The 18,399-nt window shown below is 31.6% G+C and overlaps 2 protein-coding genes across 2 annotated transcripts; one reads left to right on the forward strand and one right to left on the reverse strand.

The window, feature by feature from the left end:
- The first annotated feature begins 1,175 nt into the window (after nucleotides 1–1,175).
- On the forward strand, nucleotides 1,176–4,893 carry UREG (urease accessory protein G). Its single transcript, XM_078990708.1, has 7 exons — nucleotides 1,176–1,384; nucleotides 1,583–1,774; nucleotides 1,883–1,943; nucleotides 2,016–2,217; nucleotides 2,990–3,111; nucleotides 3,964–4,068; nucleotides 4,667–4,893. The coding sequence occupies exons 1-7, from the start codon at nucleotides 1,290–1,292 to the stop codon at nucleotides 4,748–4,750; spliced, it is 861 nt and encodes a 286-aa protein (XP_078846834.1). The 5' UTR covers nucleotides 1,176–1,289; the 3' UTR covers nucleotides 4,751–4,893.
- A 767-nt stretch (nucleotides 4,894–5,660) lies between these two features.
- On the reverse strand, nucleotides 5,661–11,389 carry LOC145042324 (uncharacterized). The gene is made up of 9 exons (XM_078990719.1): nucleotides 11,128–11,389; nucleotides 9,726–9,790; nucleotides 9,561–9,609; nucleotides 8,899–8,993; nucleotides 8,125–8,210; nucleotides 7,975–8,034; nucleotides 7,805–7,886; nucleotides 6,991–7,104; nucleotides 5,661–6,018 (listed from the first exon to the last, which is right to left on the reverse strand). Exons 1-9 carry the CDS (start codon nucleotides 11,312–11,314, stop codon nucleotides 5,863–5,865), a joined length of 894 nt encoding a protein of 297 aa, XP_078846845.1. The 5' UTR covers nucleotides 11,315–11,389; the 3' UTR covers nucleotides 5,661–5,862.
- Between the last annotated feature and the right edge of the window lie 7,010 nt (nucleotides 11,390–18,399).

The raw sequence follows: 18,399 nt of genomic DNA on the forward strand, positions 1-18,399 counted from the left end.
TCATAAACCCACGGTTTAAAACCGAAAACCCATAAACCCAACCCGGAAAACCGAAAAACCGACCCATGCAAAAACCGAACCTATATGGTTTTAAAAACCGAAAAACCGACTTTCTACGGTTTGGTTTGGTTTTAACCAAAAACCGACCCAAACCGACCCATGCTCATCCCTACACAAAACAAACTTTGAAACGATCTATCAAGTCAGTTTTGATGTGAGAGTAAGTATGCATGTTATTTCGTCTTAGGTTGTAAAGGTAAATAGACAGGTTGTTAAAGCTTTCTTCGTGCTGACTCTCTCAGAAACTCATTTTGAAGTAGTTTTATATGAGATAATTTACGAATTACTTGATTGAATGTAAGCTTCTAAGCGCGCGCGCGCACACACACACACACACACACACATATATATATATATATATATATATATATATATATATATATATATATATATATATATATGAGATGAAAATAAAAAAAGACTGAGGTTATAATCTAGAGTAGGAACTCTGGAACGAAGACCACAACTCCGAAATGCTATGTTTCGGAGCAAGCGGTCATTTACAAAAAAAAATGTTGGTTATTTTTGTTAAAGTGGTCATTGATAACGGTTAGATTACTCAATTTCCCATTACATTATCTTCTTGTAATGAAGATTACACAAAGTTTTAGGTGTTGTTTGTTTTTTTGAAGCCAAAATGTCTGCAGTCTGCGGACCACATCTGTAAGTCTCTGCAGCAAAAAATATGGACCAAATGATTGCAGTCTGCAATAAGAAGACTGTTTGTTTTTAACGTCTGCAGTTGTTGAAATAAATTAAATTTTCAAACTTAATTTAACGTTATAAATATTAAAAATGCATTTTCAGCAAAAAGAGAAAGAAAAAAAAACTGATGGATTTTAGTTTTATTTTTTTAAGGTAAAAATAAGGTTTGAAGACCCTTGAAGACAGTGGTTCATGTCTGCGTCAGGAAGACCTCGCACAAACATTTTTTGATTTTACGCAGATCTTCGCATAAAAAACAAACAGCCGCTTAATGTATTTGATCCCTTTTATAAAAGATAAAAGCACTTGTTTATAGTTTAGTGTTTATAAAAGACCATCTATGATAACATTAAGCAGTACAGGGACGATTTTTGCATAAAGTTAAATAATAGATAACAAACCTCAGACAAAGTCAATCATCCCTAATCCTCATCCCACACCTCACTCTTCACTCTTCACTTCTTCAGCAGTCTTCACACCTCACGCCAAACCCCTCACACTCAACACTGCAAAACCTCAAACAAATGGCATCGCACAATCACGACGACCACCATCACGCACATGATCACGATCACGATCATCATCATCATCACGATCACGATCATCATCATGAGAACGGGTAAGCAAATTCTCTGCGATTTAAAAGTACCAATTTGTAGCTTTTAATCCGATAATGATTTCATTCACATCCTTAACTTCGATTCTCAGCTCATTTCGATTATCATCTGCATACATACATCTTATGCTTGTGTTAATTAGAGAAACGAGGCAGATCGATAAACGATAACATCTCTTTCGCTTGTTTTCTCTGAATCAGGAAATCAAATGGAGACTCATCATTTGTGGGGAAAGACGGGAAGGTGTACCATAGCCACGATGGTCTCGCACCACATTCACACGAACCAATTTACTCACCTGGATTCTTTAGCAGAAGAGCACCTCCACTTGTTACCAGGGATTTCAAAGAAAGAGCTTTCACCATTGGCATCGGTGGCCCTGTTGGAACTGGGTAAGCAATTCTCGAATCTTCTTCCTAATCATATCTGATTTCATCTCATTTTTTATCCCTCTTTTTGAAATTTTACCTTAACATGTATCTTTTCACTTGATAATGTAGGAAAACAGCTTTGATGTTGGCATTATGTAGATTTTTGCGTGACAAATACAGTCTTGCTGCGGTATGTATAGCTTAACTTTTCCCAAATTATGAAAGTAAATGACTGTTTTACCCTTTTTGGAGAAATTTTCAGGTTACAAATGATATATTCACAAAAGAAGATGGTGAATTTTTGGTGAAAAATGGAGCACTTCCTGAGGAAAGGATAAGAGCTGTGGAGACAGGTGGTTGTCCACATGCTGCCATTAGAGAAGACATCAGCATTAATCTTGGACCTCTTGAGGAGCTTTCTAATTTATACAAAGCTGATATACTTCTTTGTGAATCTGGTGGAGGTAATTGGTGTTATTGGTATTCGGTTAAATGCAAGAAATAGCAACATACTTTCACTGATTTTTTTTTTCAACATCCTACTTTCATTTCTTCATGTTACTTATAACATTATACTTTAAAAAATGTACCAAATTATAATGTCCTAGTAAAAAAAAAAAGACAAAATTACATAAATGGTCCTTGTGTGTGGCTGACAAAATCGACTAACACTAGTCCTTATGACAATTTTTTTTGCATAGATGGTCCCTGTGGTTTCAAAATCTTGCAAAGACGGTCCTTTTGGCTAACGGTGTTAACTTTTCCAGTTAAATTAAGTCCCTTGTGAAATGTCACATTTACCCTTCGGTTAAGTCCCTTGTCAACCACAAAGACGATCCTTTTGGCTAACGGTATTAACCTTTCCGGTTAAGGAAGGGCAAATGTGTCATTTCACAAGGGACTTAATTTAACTGGAAAAGTTAACACCGTTAGCAAAAAGGACCATCTTTGCAAGATTTTGAAACCACATGCAAAAAATTTGTCATAAGGACTAGAGTTGGTCGCTTTTGTCAACCACAAGGACCATTTATGTAATTTTGTCAAGAAAAAAAAATTGAAAGCGTCACAATTCCTTAATAAGAAAATTTCAAATTTGTAATAGAAAGAAATGAATGTAGGAAGCTAATAATACCTAAATAAATCAAAGCTCAATAGCTCATTGCTATTTCTTGCATTAATTATACCATTGAATGATTATTATCTTATTTAATATTTTTATAAATTGTGTGGATGCAGATAATTTAGCAGCTAATTTCAGTAGGGAACTGGCGGATTACATAATTTATATAATTGATGTTTCTGGAGGCGATAAAATTCCTAGGAAAGGAGGCCCAGGCATTACACAAGCTGACCTTCTTGTGTGTGATTTTTCCTTTATTTGTTTATTTTTAGCATCATACTTTCATTTCTTTCTAATTTCTATTACAGCATTGCACTTTCACTTCTATTTTTGACAATTCTGCAAAAGTGGTCCCTGTGTTTAACCGAAAATTACCACTTTGGTCTAAAAAAGGTTTGGACTAGCACCAGTGGTCCAAAACTTTGATTTTGTTGCGAGTTTCGTCCATTTCTCTTTGAAAAATATTTAAAATGACGGATTTGCCCTTGGTATTTACTTTTTCCACCTTTTTTGGACCAAAGTAGCAGTTTTCGGGATAACACAGGGACTATTGTTGCAGTTTTGTCTTTATTTTTTAATCATCAAGGCATTGTATTTTGAAATATCTACCAAAATATAGCATTGTACTTTTTTTTTTCTTTTTTTTCTTTTTAGGGCATTATACATAAAAAATTATACATTATATATTATTTTGGTCATTTAAGGTAATATAACAATTTTCGTCCCTATATTATCAAATATTTTCAGAAATGGTCCCTGCTTCCTATATTATTAAATATTTGCAAAAACGGACCCTGCTTAGTTTGAAAACTACAAAAATGGTCTGTGTGTATCGTAAAGTTTGAGAAATGGTCCCTGACTAATAGGGAATTTACAGACATGGTCCCGGCCTAATATCAAATTTACAGAAAAGGTCCCTGCATTTCATAAAATTACAAAAATTGTTCCTGCTTAATTGGAAAAATTACTGAAACGGTCCCTGTGTATCGTAAAGTCTGAGAAATGGTCCCTGACCAATAGTGAATTTACAGAAATGGTCCCTGCCTAATAGCAAATTTACAGAAACAGTCCCTTGTGTTTGTGGTTTTAGGTTATAAATAAGACGGATCTTGCACAAGCAGTTGGGGCTGATTTGGGAGTCATGGAGCGGGATGCGCTTCGAATGAGAGATGGTGGGCCATTTGTATTTGCTCAGGTATTTTTTTTTGATAAAATACTTTTTATTCCTTTTTTAGGAATTTTATTCAGATTTAAAATTTCTCTTCTACTAAAGGAATGTCAGTATTACATTTATACAACAAGGTATTTTTTTTATTTATTTCTAGGGCCAAAATTTGCAAAATTGCAATCGAAAGTTGAAACCCACAATAACATACCGACATAGCACTGATTAAATGTTTATCTAACAATGTATCATTTTATTTTGAGTAAATTACTGAAATCGTCCCTGTGGTTTGGTCAAAATTGCACGTTTGGTCCCTAACTTTTTTTTTGCACTCGGATCGTCCCTGTGGTTTGATTTTGTTGTGTTTTTCGTCCCTGTGGTTTGATTTTGTTGCATTTTTCGTCCCTTACATACATAAAGTTAGGGACCAAACATGCAACTTTTACCAAACCATAGGGATGAAAAACGCAACAAAAGCAAATCACAGGGACGATCCGAGTGCAAAAAAAAAAGTTAGGGACCAAATGTGCAATTTTGACCAAACCACAGGGACGATTTCAGTAATTTACTCTTTTATTTTAATATTTTACCAATTTATAGAAGGAAAATACATTTTATGTATTTGTAGGTGAAACATGGGGTTGGTGTGGAAGAAATAGTGCAGAACATTTTGCAAGCATGGGAAGCAACAACAGGGATAAAGCGTCGCTAATTAGTATTCTAGTTTCTTTGAGGGTAGGGTTCATGTGTGCTTTTTATTTTCTTTAATGTTTCGTTGACTTTTGTTTTGTTTTTTTTGACTGATGTGGATTTTACATGAAAGATAAAGTCATTTGTAGAAGAAGATTTCCCATACTTCATAATGTACGTATATGGAGAGAGGTATTAGGAATAATAGACTTTCGGGCTTATCATATTTGCACAATCTTATCATAAATAATAGTTTATGTGCAAATACACATAAATTGGAATTTGTCATGTGTTTGATTGGATATAAGGTAGCAATGGAATTTGTCTAAGTAATTGAAATTTGGAGAATTTAGAATACCAATGAATTGGAATCTGTCATGTGTTTGATTGATATAAAATTGAATGAAATTCACTTTCCTTTATCTGTTTAATTTTTAAATTTGTCAATAAATTAAAACATAATTATACAAAAGGACAACAATACCCATAATTTATTTATTTGTAATTTCCACATGTTCTTAATATCGAACTTATCAAGCCATATTTTTCAAGTCTTTAGAAACATCTTTCGTTTAGAAATTAATTTCAAATATAATATCAAGAGGATTATAATAGAAGTATGCAAATGTGACGTGTTTTTACTTGAACGTGTAAAACAATTTTAATAAAAAAAAAACAAATATATTAATTAAAGTCAAGGAGTGGTATTTTATTTTTAAAAGTATATACACCCCTAGTATATTACAAAATAATTCAATTACTTATTTGCATCCGAACCCAAAAGTGAAACAGAATTGGATTTTGCAGTTTCAAATATCTTTAACACACGCGTTTCAAACTCATCCCTTAGCATACTATCAGGGGTCTGTTTGTAATTTCCAAAACTAGATGGATGTAAGATGTAATTTTACATTTAAACCAACACCATCAAAGAAAAACCAAGTCAAAACTGCTGTGTCTATTATTACCATAAATCCACAACACATATAAAGAAAACAAATATAAGAATAACAATTAAAACAAATAACTAAAACACACCCTTAAAACGTATTTTCTTCTCCAAACATTAAAAATTCAAACTAAAAAAAAAAAAATTCAAAATTCAAAATAGTCTGATATTAATCAACTTCATGATCAAAGTTTCAAGGTTTTTAGGGTAGAGGCAAGAAGATCGAGTTTCTCAGGTGAATTTTGCTTGTAATCCTTTTCCAAAGCTTTAGCAGCCAATCCTGAGATCTCTTTGTCCTCATTGTTCCTCCCTTTTGTTAGTTGTCCAATTGCAGAAGTGCACTACATTTCACAAGGGTATTTTGGTCATTTACCAAAACAAAGAAAAAAAACAACTGAAATTGAATTCCTTCCATCTTCCCTTGTAGGAATAGTGAAATCGATCAAACATGGAATTTTGAGGATGCTGATGGAATCGGAATGGAATCTCGGATTCCAATTCCACCGGAATCAGCAAAATAAACGCACCTTTAATTATATCATTCTTGCTATGTTATGTTTTATTAAAAACTTTAGAGCTTCTCTAGATTCAAATAATACTTTTGATCTTTCTTACCGAATACAACAAGGGTATTTTCGTCTTTTACTAAAAAGAAAAAAAAATGAACTCGAACTTCCTTCCACAATTCCCTAGGAATAGTGAAATCCATCTAACACGGATATTGATGGAATTGAATTCTATGCCATGGAATGGAATCTCGGATTCCAATTCAGTCAGATTCCATAAATTAAGTTTTCCTACAACTTTTGAGCTTTTCCCTAGATTTAATCATTAAAATAATACTTTTGATTTTTCTTTACCACATGCAACGTACATATTTTCTAGGGTTACTCTCATAAAAGACCTTATATTTTGTGTTTTTTCCAGATTAAACCTCAAATTTATTTTTTGCCTGAAAAAGACCTTGTATTTTTCCATTTTTTCCAAAAAAATTGTAAGATGTGAGGTTTTTTTTTTTTCGAGAAAAACTAAAAAAGTTGAGGGTTTATTTGGAAGCAGTTAGAAGGTTAAGGGTTTTTTCCCAAAAAAAAAAAAACAAGACAAAGTTGAGGGCTTTTTTGAAAAAAATGAAAAAATACAAAGTCTTTTTCAGCAAAAAAATAAAGTTGAGGCTTAATCTGGAAAAAACACATAATATAAGGTCTGTTATGAGATTAACCCTATTTTCTATATTGAAAAACTCTAAAATAATAATAATAATATATTTATAAAAAAGTGAGTAATTTATTAAAAATGAAAAAAAGAGAACTCACCAAGCAAACACCAAAAAGTGCTCTGACATTTTTTCCACCTGTCAATTCAATAGTGGAAGCATAATATTTCTTAGCTGTTTGAAGGTTTTCAATTCCACCAATTGTGTAAAGCACCTGTTTTCAACAACAATCCCAAAATAAACATTAACCATATTTACAAAAAAACCTAAAAGCAACAAATAGCAACATACTTTCATTTATTTGTTTATTATAATTATAATATTCCATTTTCATTTCTTTCAACAAAATTATACTTTCATTTCATTTTTCTTATTAAAACAACAAGTCTACTCCAAAAGATCTTAGTAAATAGCATTTTGTTTTTTCATTTCTTTTTTCTTATTAGAATATATATATATATATATATATATATATATATATATATATATATATATATATATACACTTTGAAAACTCTACCTCATTATATAGCAGTGGAAATTGCTTTGTATTTGAATGATATTTGCTATAATGTTGTAAAATTTTCAGAGGGCATTGTTGTAAATTTGTAATAGAAGGAAATGAAAGAAGATCTAGAGTTAGAGTTACGTGTAGTTTCTTTTTAAAAAAAGGTTAATCTCATAAAAGACCTTATATTTTGTGTTTTTTTCCGGATTAAACCTCAAGTTTACTTTTTGCCTGAAAAAGACCTTGTTTTTTTAACTTAAGGGTTAATCTCAAAAAATAAATTTTAGGTTTAATCTGGAAAAAACACAAAATATAAGGTCTTTTATGAGATTAACCTTCTTCTTTTTTTAAGTGTGAGGTTAAAATGGTCATTTATACAAGACTTTATGTTCATAATAAATACTTACATCAGCATAAGCCAGATGATGTAGAGGAATCATTGGTTGAGATAAGATCAGCTCCTCATAGCAGAAAGCTGCTTGTTTATACCTATTATAAATCCACACAAACTGTATAAATCCCCAGGGGCAAATTTGTCTTTTTTAAATCCACATAAAAGTAAAAGAAGCACTCTCACATTTGCAATGAAACATATATTTCAGCAAGTTCTCTCCAGGCATCATGATCTGCCATGAATCTGAAAAAAAAACATCAAGAGATCTCATTGAAATTTTAATTTAAATAAGAAAAAAAAATAAATAAATAATGTTTGTGATTTTATTCTTACATTTCAAGATATTTATTGAGCCAATCAATGGCTGCTAAAATATCTCCACGTGCCTTTGCCATGGCTACCCTTCTCATACTAATAACCTGAAAATGTTTAAGATTTGTTAGAACTTAGAAAGGTTATTTTGGTAAATTTAAAGATTGAAGTTTTATTTTTTTGGATGGAATGGAATGGACAATGCCAATGGAATGAGACATTAAATTCCATGATCATGTTGGTTGGCTTCTAGGAATGGAATACATTTTCATTTAAATTTTTTTTAAATTATATGTAAAGAAAATGGATAATTTTAACTCTTATTCTACACATTAATTTGATTATAAAAATAAAAAGTTTAGACACAAGGAAAGCTCACTAAAACCCAAATAACTTACAATAAAGATAATATTTTTTTTAGTTATTTAGAAAAGGGTTAATACTTAATATCATAAAAGACTTTATATATTGTGTTTTTTTAGTTATTTAGAAAATATTAAAACTGCAATATAACTAAAAGCAAGAATTTTCTTTTGAAAAGATTTATCTCAACAAATTACAGAAATAAAATCGGGTTAAATTGCATGTTTTTATTCCATTACATGATGGAATGAATAAGGAATGAAAATCCACAAATGAAAGGAATCATATTTCCTTCAAGAATGATCCATTCCATTCCATTGGTCAAAACAAACATGTTTTTTTTCATTCCAATGGAATTAACCATTCCATTCTATTCCTTCTCTGATTCCATCATACAAAAGACTAAATAAGTATGAAATTTAAAATTCTCACTTGATCAAGTGGATTATCCTCCAGCAAACTTGAATAAGCTTTTTCAGCTTCAGCCCATGAACCCTTTGCTTCAAGCAACATTGCTTCTAATCTACCTGAAATAATCAATTGTTATCATATGAAATTTTATAATATGCTTTTTTTCTTTTTGATTTAATATGCTTTTTTTCCTTTTTGACATAATACAAAAAGAAAAGCTTAATAGAGAAAGTCAAAGACAGGAGACTTTCCCCATAAAGTCCCAACTTTTTACAAATTTGCCCTTGTTTATTGTTTAAACATCATTTATCCAGAGGGTTCATCTCAAAAAAAATTATATTTTGTGTCTTTTCCGGATTAAACCTCAAGTTTATATTTTTCCTGAAAAAGACCATGAATTTTTTCATTTTTTCCGAAAAAGCCCTCAACTTTGTATTTATTTATTTTTCCAAAAACAAACCTCAACCTTCTAAATGCTTCCAAATAAACCCTCAACCTTTTTAGTTTTTTTCCAAAAACAAACCTCAACCTTCTAAATGCTTCCAAAATGAAAAAAATACAAGGTCTTTTTCAGGCAAAAAAATAAATTTGAGGTTTAATCTGAAAAAAACACAAAATATAAGGTCTTTTTTTGAGATTAAACCTTATCCATACCACACTTTATTCAGACAAACAATACTCACCAACTCGTTTGCTATCTTGAAACTTCTTTTGCAAAACTTTTATGCAATCCTGAAAAAGTTCAAATCTTGATTATAAAAAAAGCCAAAATATTTTATAAGAAAATATGCCCTTTTTCTCTCTCACACACACACAAACAAGTAAATGTAAGAAGAGAATAATGTTACCTTGGCAACATCAAGGCATTGGCAATCAAGTGCAGCAATAGCTACCTGCTCATACAGAGTCCATTCTACAAAATGTAAAAAAAAGTAAAATCATTTGACCATAGCTCCGTTAATTACAATACTACCCTTCCAAAATTGGTTTTGCTCATTATAAAAAGAGTTTTTTTGTAAAGTACACTTTGTTGCCTACACATTTACTACTTTCAGGCTGTGATTGTTATACGGGAAAGGACTAGACAAGTTTTGTAGGATATATTCTATGATGATAATGAGGAGGGCATTTGCGTCTTTTGACAAAACTGAAATCTTTTGTCTCATTGGCATCAATCACAGTCCAAGTCCAATGCATAACAAATGGGGCCTTAAGGACAACGAAAAAAGATTCGAAAAAGTTCTTGTGTTTCCAAAAAAGTCCTTAAGAAAGTTGTATATCTTTTACAAGCAAGCTATTACTTCAGGGTGAAAACGGTAATGTTACTAAGTTTTTTTGATATTAATATCATTCACTAATTTTATTGGTGTAGTTTGTTAACATGCTTTACAGAATTTACAGAAGTTTAAGGTTGTTTTGAAACCTTAAAAAGATTCAAAATCATGTAAAACGATAATCATCCTATTAAATGTTTGTTTACACAACAACATTTCATCTTTTCTCCAAAATTATGTAACAAAGGTGTTTCTTAAACAAAATATGCAACCATGTTTCCTTCTAGGACCAAAATATGCAAATATTTAGCCTATAATGAACCATGGTCGGCTCTTTCATGTAAATAACAACTTTGTTGTATAAAATGGGTAAATAAATTCTATTTACACAAAAAAAAAAAAAAAATCTCATGAAAGAGAAGAGAAATTGGGTAACACTTGAATCCAAATTGCCTGTAAAGGCTTATGAAAACAAGTTGGATCAAACAATTATATTTCATGTCCATATGGAAGCACTACTTATGTAGTATTTTAGATATTCATATGAAAGTTTTTGGAAAAATCATGTTACTTTAAACCAACATTATTTGGGTTTATAATACTTGCTGTGAAATTTGAAGTGTTTAACAATTTTTACTAATAGTATTTGGAACCATAGCAAGCTTAAAGTTGAAAAGTAGCCAAATAGCAAAGTGAAAGTGTAGCTCTCTTTATTGGAAGGGAGCCATGGGGGAGATATATTCAATAATAGTAACTGGTTCAACAATTACAAGTGGATAATCAAAATTAAGGGCCAAACATATACAAATTGCTTAATGCGAAAGAAAGAAATCCATGATCTATAAAAACCCACATCCTAGCAACAAAATGAATCGACAAATTCGCTGAAACCCACAAACAGGATATAGTATTGAATCGAATCAACATCAAAACAACGGAAATTGATCAATGAATGACCAAAGGAAAAGGCACGTACCATCGGAGCCGAGAGCAGAGCGCTTCTTGGGGTCGTTTAAGAGGGTTAAACCATGCTTTAAGACCTTATCGGAACGCCGAAGCTTGAGCTTGCGAACAAGAGAGAGATACTCCCAAGCACCACCACCCCCGTTTTCAACTTGATTCTCGAGCTGCTGTAACTGTGATTCCTCGGTTTTACTCACCATCTTTGATCTTCAGATTCAATCAACTGCGATCGGATGGGAGTGGGAAGTCCGCAGCCGGCTTTGTATGTTTTGAAGTGAATTGGGAATGGAGCAAATCGGTTGGAGTAATGACAAAACCCATCTCTTCCCTCCACCCGACCCGACCCGACCCGAATATATTGGATCGGGCTCTAGTTTTCCAGTTTAATTTTATTTAAATTTCGTGGCCCAAATATACCGATGTATTGAAAATGTTTCTATCAACCGAATAGTTTGAGACTCAATGTTCAGAAAAATAAAGATATTAGTGTAGAATTATGGAATGTGTGTTTATCATTTTAAAAAAAGAAAAAGAGATAAGTATAATTAAATATATATTAAATGACAGCATAATTACCTACTATAATAAATGAAGGTTTTTTTTACCACATATCACACTTTCATTCAATTTGTTGAATATCATTTTATGGTTATTTTGAATTAATTTTTTTTCATATGTCATTTTATTAATTTTTCTATTTTTATTAAATTTCATATAATATTATAAAGTAATAATTGCAATAAATATATAAATGAATATAAATTTCATTAATAAACTTACCTTTTAATTTCAAAAATTTCAAGTTAAAGTTCATTAATATCTTTTGTTTATTTATTTAAATTTAAAAGATAAAAAAATTTCAATTATAATAATTTATTATTTTTCTTATTTTTTCTTAAATATTTTGATATTCATATTTAATTTTTTTTTAAATTAACCCATATAATACATGGGTTTCATAACTAGTATTTATATATATATATATATATATATATATATATATATATATATATATATATATATATATATATATATATATATATATATATATATATATATATATATATATACACACGAATATGATAGGTTGCATGAAAACCAACTACTTAATTAAAATATTAATATATTATTAAAAATAACTAATAAAGATTTGGTTCGTAGGCCATAGATATTGAATTTGTTTGTTGTAACATTAAAATTGGTTGTAAATAAGGATTTATCATATATTTTTATCCAAATAATATTTCAATAGTAATTTAGATACAATAAATAGTTACATATAATTTTGTCGTGTTTATTGCTTTAAAATTAAAAACAATCTTCATTAATCTTCTAATGACAATCCTATTAATGTTTTTTACCTACAATTTAAACTGTAATTGAATTTATATGTTTTTTATAACATTGATAATCATTAACCAAAACCAACAATATGTTCAATGAAATATTATCTATCGACTATAAGTTATATTCCTTAATTAACATTTATAATATTTATAAATTTTCAATATTTTTTTGCATTCTCTTATTATATATGTAGCTATATTAGTACATTTTTCTTACAAAAAGTCATCATGTGGTTGAAGATATTGTGATTAAAAAAGCTTTCATGAAGTTCAAGCGTTTATGATTCAATTACCAGTAGTATTTCTCATAAAAAGTTTTCATGTAATTCAAACATTTACGATCCAAATATGAAGAGTTGAAGAAATGGTTTATGTTGCATCAATGGTAATTGTAATATGGTTTTTTTTCCTTCAACCAACACAAATGAAGATTTTTTTATTCATTCTTTATATTAAGTTTCTCATGTGATATTTATATGTGATTTATGTGTAACGCCCGCAAATTCGGGCTAATCAATTTAGAAACAATAAGCGTTAAAAATGACTTTATGATAGAAGATTATTTAGGACAAATAATTTTAACAAAAGTTATAGTATATGTAACAAAGATTCTGTACATATAAAGAACACTGAAATCCAACTTAGTATGAAGAAGTTATGCTTCTTCGAAGTTTCACGATTAAACCGGTTCGACTTTGTGTACCGTAAAAAGTGATTTTTTTAATAAATTACCTGTTAGCCTTAGTGACCTAAACGAAAGTCGTAGTAGTCTTTTAACCGTAAGCGTCCATATAGAGAACGTCCAAATATGCTTTCCTGAGAGGAAGTTATGATTTTTCTAAAATTCAGAGTAGTAATATATAGCTCAAAAATCGAATTTAGGTCGGTCCATTTTTAGCCGAAACAATATAAATGAGAATTGAAGATCTCATTAACAGAAATTCAACGATATAAAGACAGTAAAAAACGGAAATCAGATGAGAGAGTTATGTATTTTAGATGGGTGTAAGACTCCAAAAATCAAAGGAATTTAAAAAAATTTAAAACCAATCATGAACCATCATTGTTTACAAAAATACTCAATGTTTCAAAAGTAACACAATATAAGAGTGGCCCAAATAAACCAATCATATGAAAATAGAAAGATGTGCACAATGGGGTCATTTGACAGCTCTTGTCTAAGTCCAACCGTTGTATGGTAGAATCTTTTAATCTAAGGGGTCGTTTGATAGTTGCTAACTGGGTTAGAAGCTGACCGGGTTAGAAGTTCTGACTGGGTTAACTTCTGACTGAAACTTGTTGTTTGATTTTTCAACTGACTGACTGTGAAAATGACTATATTACCCTCAAACAACATTTTTTTTATAATAATTCATTTATAATTTACAATTTAATTTATAACATTACATAGTGAATATATATACAAATAATTTCAATGAAATAAATACATTACCACTTCCAAAAACATAACAAGAATCACTTCACTGTAAGGGCAAAACAATCATGATTCTCAACATCAAACTTAACCAATGTATTATACAATTATTAAAGTTTGATTATCCTAACAAATAACAAAATGTATGCATTAATCAATTCACAAACCATTTTCCGCAACAAGAAACCAAAGGTAGATACATATTCCACCCAACATACAATAACAAAATTTACATTCAACACACACATACATATAATCACACCACCATCTTTACCTAAGATCTTGATTTTATAAAGTTCTTAATCATTCAAATTGCACATCTCACTTGTCATCTTTTCCCTTTTTCTCTTATCTATTCAACATTATGTTTATTGAAGTTGGCATGCCTAACCAAAACAAATGGAATCCCCAAGTAGAATCAAATCCCACTGGAAGGAATGGAATCAAGGATTCCCTTAGAAACCATAATGAAACCATGTAATCGGAATAGTATGTGAAGTGTAACATATGCCATAAACTTGAACCTATCACTAACACATATGGGTAAGTATTGTTTCTTTTGAATTCTGTAATGACATGAGTGAGATTAGTAGCATAAGGTGCCCAAATGAAGTCCAATTTCATCCCAATTTCTTCATCCACGATATGATAATCACTATGTCTCTTAAACAAATCATTTTGAATCGATTCCAGTTCATCTAAACTCAAAAATCAAATCTAACGACACCACAAACAATCACGCTTGTTAATCGCCTGCAACAATGACCCATGGATCCGACTTAATTTCTAGAAATCGCAATCACGTTTTTGTCCCAACTCAGATAGGTTTGTCCTGACTCAATTTATGGATCTGACTCGGGTTTTGGGTTTTTAGGTTTGGAGTAAAAACAACAATACGATACTGATGCATGATTCCATTTAAAATTGATAGAATTGAAGAAGAAGAAGAGAATAAGAAGAAGAGATGAGGAGTATTTATGAAGGAAAAGATAAATACCTTACGAAGGAAATCAATCGTGAGTTGCAACATATGATTGTATCGTTGGTGATGATGAGAACAAGGCAGGAGGATGGCGACGTTGGAGGAGGAGGCTGATGGCGTCCGTTCATAAGTTTGGAGACGATGAAGAAGAAGCGTGAAGGAGGGAGCAGGAAGAGCAAAACGAGAAGGGAAAATGCGGCCAAATGAAGTTAAGTCTCGGTTAGCGTTAGTTTTTTACCTTACTGAGTCGGATCAATTTTGCTGACTGAGACCGGGTCAGCAGCCTGAACAACGCAAATCAAACATTCTGACCGGACCGAGTCAGACAAAAACGTCAGACCGGACCCGGTTAGCACCAAATCAAACGGGCCCTAAAATTATTTAAGTTATGTTGCATGTGTTTGTATTCATACAGTAGTTAACTGGCACCAATGGGGTCATTTGGCAGTAGATGGCAGGGTGAGGTGTAGATCCTAAGATAGCCTAGGAAGTATGTAGTACTCATGATGTGCTTTTTAGCAAGTGTTAGAAGTTCCATGGATGGGTTTTGTGTAAGCAACCGGACAGTTGAGGAATGTCTAGCATTTCTTTATGCGTATTCCAATGTGTGTTGTTAAGGTTATTGTGATGATCTTCTGAGACAATTACGTGTAGGTGTGGAAGGTAGTATGGGCTCGTACTATCGGAAACACAAGACTCATACGCGTAACATGGAAGTCACAACCCCTAAGGTTTCGTTATTTAGAATAGCTCATATGGTATGTGTTTTGGTCAAAAATTACACAAGTACTAATCAACCAAATTGAATGAGAGGCTATGATATTCAGAATATTTAATAGCAAATGATAAAAGAAAGTGACACAATAGTTTACAAGGAAAGCTCTTGATCGTTGCTAGCATCTTTATCATAAAACCTTGGGAGGTGATAATGATCACCAGTCTTGATGATTTTATTGATATAAAATGGTGATTACAGTGAATTCTTAGTAAGAAAAAGTGAACAATTTCGCAGAGTAAGCTTAGGTTAAAGAACAGTGTGTTGTGTGTGAAATACAAGTGTCAATTTATAGTCTAGACTAGCCAACAAAATGTTCGATATTTTCGGGATCCTCTATGACCAGCTTCTTGAACGTTATTTGACCAAGTATTCCAGCTCTCCAACATAGTTGAGAAGATTCTTCATCGATAATTAGTCTTCCCTTGATTATTTCTGCACATGCATTAATTATGGACAAAATATGATCATTATAAAAGTTAGTAAAAATAATAACGGTAGTTTCCTGGATCCTGGTTAGCTAAGGATCCTGGATATTTGAGGATCCTGAATATTTTGATGATCATGGCCCTAAAAATTTCCCCCAAGTTATTCCTGAAAATATAAGAGTTAGTTTCGTAAATATTAACGGAATAACTTAAAGCAAATAAATAAAAGAAGAGAGTATAGTAATTTCCAGTTTTAACCCTTAACGACTAGGTAATTTGAAATCCAACGGATAGTTTACTAGCCATTAACAGTCAAATTATCTTCAATGGTTCAGTATAAATATGAGTGATTGGTTTCTCCATCTCTTATTCGTTTTTCTTTGCTTTTTCTTGCGCTACTTCACGATTATCAGTGATTAGAAGGTAACTATCTCTTTTCTTTCCCACGCTTTCACTTTTTTTGCCATGGTTCAAAAAATGGTTGTCTCCTGAAAAAGCATCTTGGCCTTTCTTGACGATGATTTCGTCGATCAAGGGATCCTCTCTTATGAGGAGACATGTTCCCATGAGGATGATGACATTGAGTCTCTAAGACTTGATGGAGCCTTTCCTTTCGGAACTGTTTTCAGACCCTTTGATCCTCTGATTCAGCCCGACTTTGTCTCTCCCACTTGGGTATGTTTTCCTGAGTACCGCTTCTCTTTGTGTAGAGTCGAAATATCTTGTAATATGTCGAAGTCTGTGTATTTGTCAATTTCATATGTTTTCTATGTATTTGCTAAGGCTTTTTTTTAACAAAGCGTAATGTCTAGCCTTAGTATTTTTTGTATTTTCAGCCCCCTATAAGTAGGAGCTGAACATAGAGTTGATAGAATAGTTTTTCCTGTTGTTTACTATCATTTTTGTACTCTTGTTTTCTGAAAGTAATATGAGCTAAACCAGACCTTATTTACTTTCGGTGTTCATTTTTTACTCAGATTTGATTCTCATACTCGATTAAACACTTCTACAATTGGTATTAGAGCAGGAATCAATACTGCTAAGATCTGATTTTCAATTGAATCTCTAGTTTTTGAGTCGCGAGTTTATCTCAAAAGTTTCCGAACTGTTTGATTTAGAAAATCATCTATGATCTACAGTTTTGATTTGATTATGTGTTTGATTTTTGTAATCGAGTAATCGGTTTTGAGTTTCTGATCAATTCATTCATTCAATTTTGAATTCCTTCAAGTTTTTCTAAAAAATCTCATTCGTACATTAATGAAAAATTTCAACATGAACACGATGACTTCATTTTCTTATATGTTAGGATCTTCTACGAAGATTCCTATGTTGATTATAGAGTACTATGATCAGTGGGCTGATCGAATGGAGGATTACTTGAATGGATTGGACAAGGAACTTTGGAGCTGTATTTCAGGATCAGTTCAACCTTCATCAAATGTTCAAAATATTGGATCATCTAGATCAACATCCTTTGTCACTAAACAATCCACCAGGCTGAAGAACAACGAAAAGTGTTGTTTGAGATAATTACAAGGTGCATTTCCACCTATTGTTTACAATCATGTCCGTGGTTGTAAATCTGCAAAGGAAATTTGGAACACACTTAAAGAAAAGTATCAGGGAAGCGAGAAAACGAAGATAAATTCTGTTATGCAATGTCTTGTGGAGCTAAAAGAGTTTAGACAAAAAGAGAATGAAACAATTGAAGTTTACTATGATTTGTATAATCAGTTAAAAACTCATGAAAGTGAAGTGAATGAGATGGTTGAAGAGTCAAAACTTAGTTTTGGAGGTCCTTTAGCTCTTGTTTTGAAAGTGTATGAGAAAGAAACAGTTGAGAAAGATGATTCTGATGAAGAAGGATTTCTAATGAATTCTGATGATGAAGCGATTGCTTTTTACTCGAACAACAGAATTAAAAAGTTTTTCAAGAAACCTTTCAATCCCAAGGTAAAGCAGAGTGATGTGAAAGGAAGTTTCATTAATAAGTCTGTGGGTGAGGAGAAGAAGAAATTCGAGAAGAATGATGTGAAGGCAACTGAAGCCAAAATTGAGAAGAAACTTAAGGGAGATTCAGGCATTGACTGTCTGCTAGTAATGAAGCTAAGAAACTAAACATCCAGTTGCTAGAGACCAAAAAATTGCTAGATTCGAAACGAAGTAGGGTAGAGTATCTGGAATTGCAATTGAATAATGTGAATAATGATAGGGAATGTCTAGATAATGAAGTTCGAATGCTACTTGCTCAGCGAAACATTTACTGTAATTCAGCAAAAGGACTTTATGCTAAATTGACTTCATTGCATCATTCAT

Source organism: Lactuca saligna, chromosome 1, assembly GCF_052625555.1.
Source record: "Lactuca saligna cultivar CGN05327 chromosome 1, ASM5262555v1, whole genome shotgun sequence".
NCBI classification, from domain to species: domain Eukaryota; kingdom Viridiplantae; phylum Streptophyta; class Magnoliopsida; order Asterales; family Asteraceae; genus Lactuca; species Lactuca saligna.

Bases quoted from the DNA above. Each gene is read 5' to 3' on its own strand.
- UREG (XM_078990708.1), top strand. From the start codon at position 1,290: ATGGCATCGCACAATCACGACGACCACCATCACGCACATGATCACGAT. The intron at 1,944-2,015 runs GTATGTATAGCT...AGAAATTTTCAG, and splicing joins ACAAATACAGTCTTGCTGCG to GTTACAAATGATATATTCAC. The intron at 3,112-3,963 runs GTGTGTGATTTT...TTGTGGTTTTAG, and splicing joins TTACACAAGCTGACCTTCTT to GTTATAAATAAGACGGATCT.
- LOC145042324 (XM_078990719.1), bottom strand. From the start codon at position 11,314: ATGGTGAGTAAAACCGAGGAATCACAGTTACAGCAGCTCGAGAATCAA. The intron at 9,791-11,127 runs GTACGTGCCTTT...TACATTTTGTAG, and splicing joins CTCTGCTCTCGGCTCCGATG to AATGGACTCTGTATGAGCAG. The intron at 8,211-8,898 runs GTGAGAATTTTA...AAACATTTTCAG, and splicing joins AGGATAATCCACTTGATCAA to GTTATTAGTATGAGAAGGGT.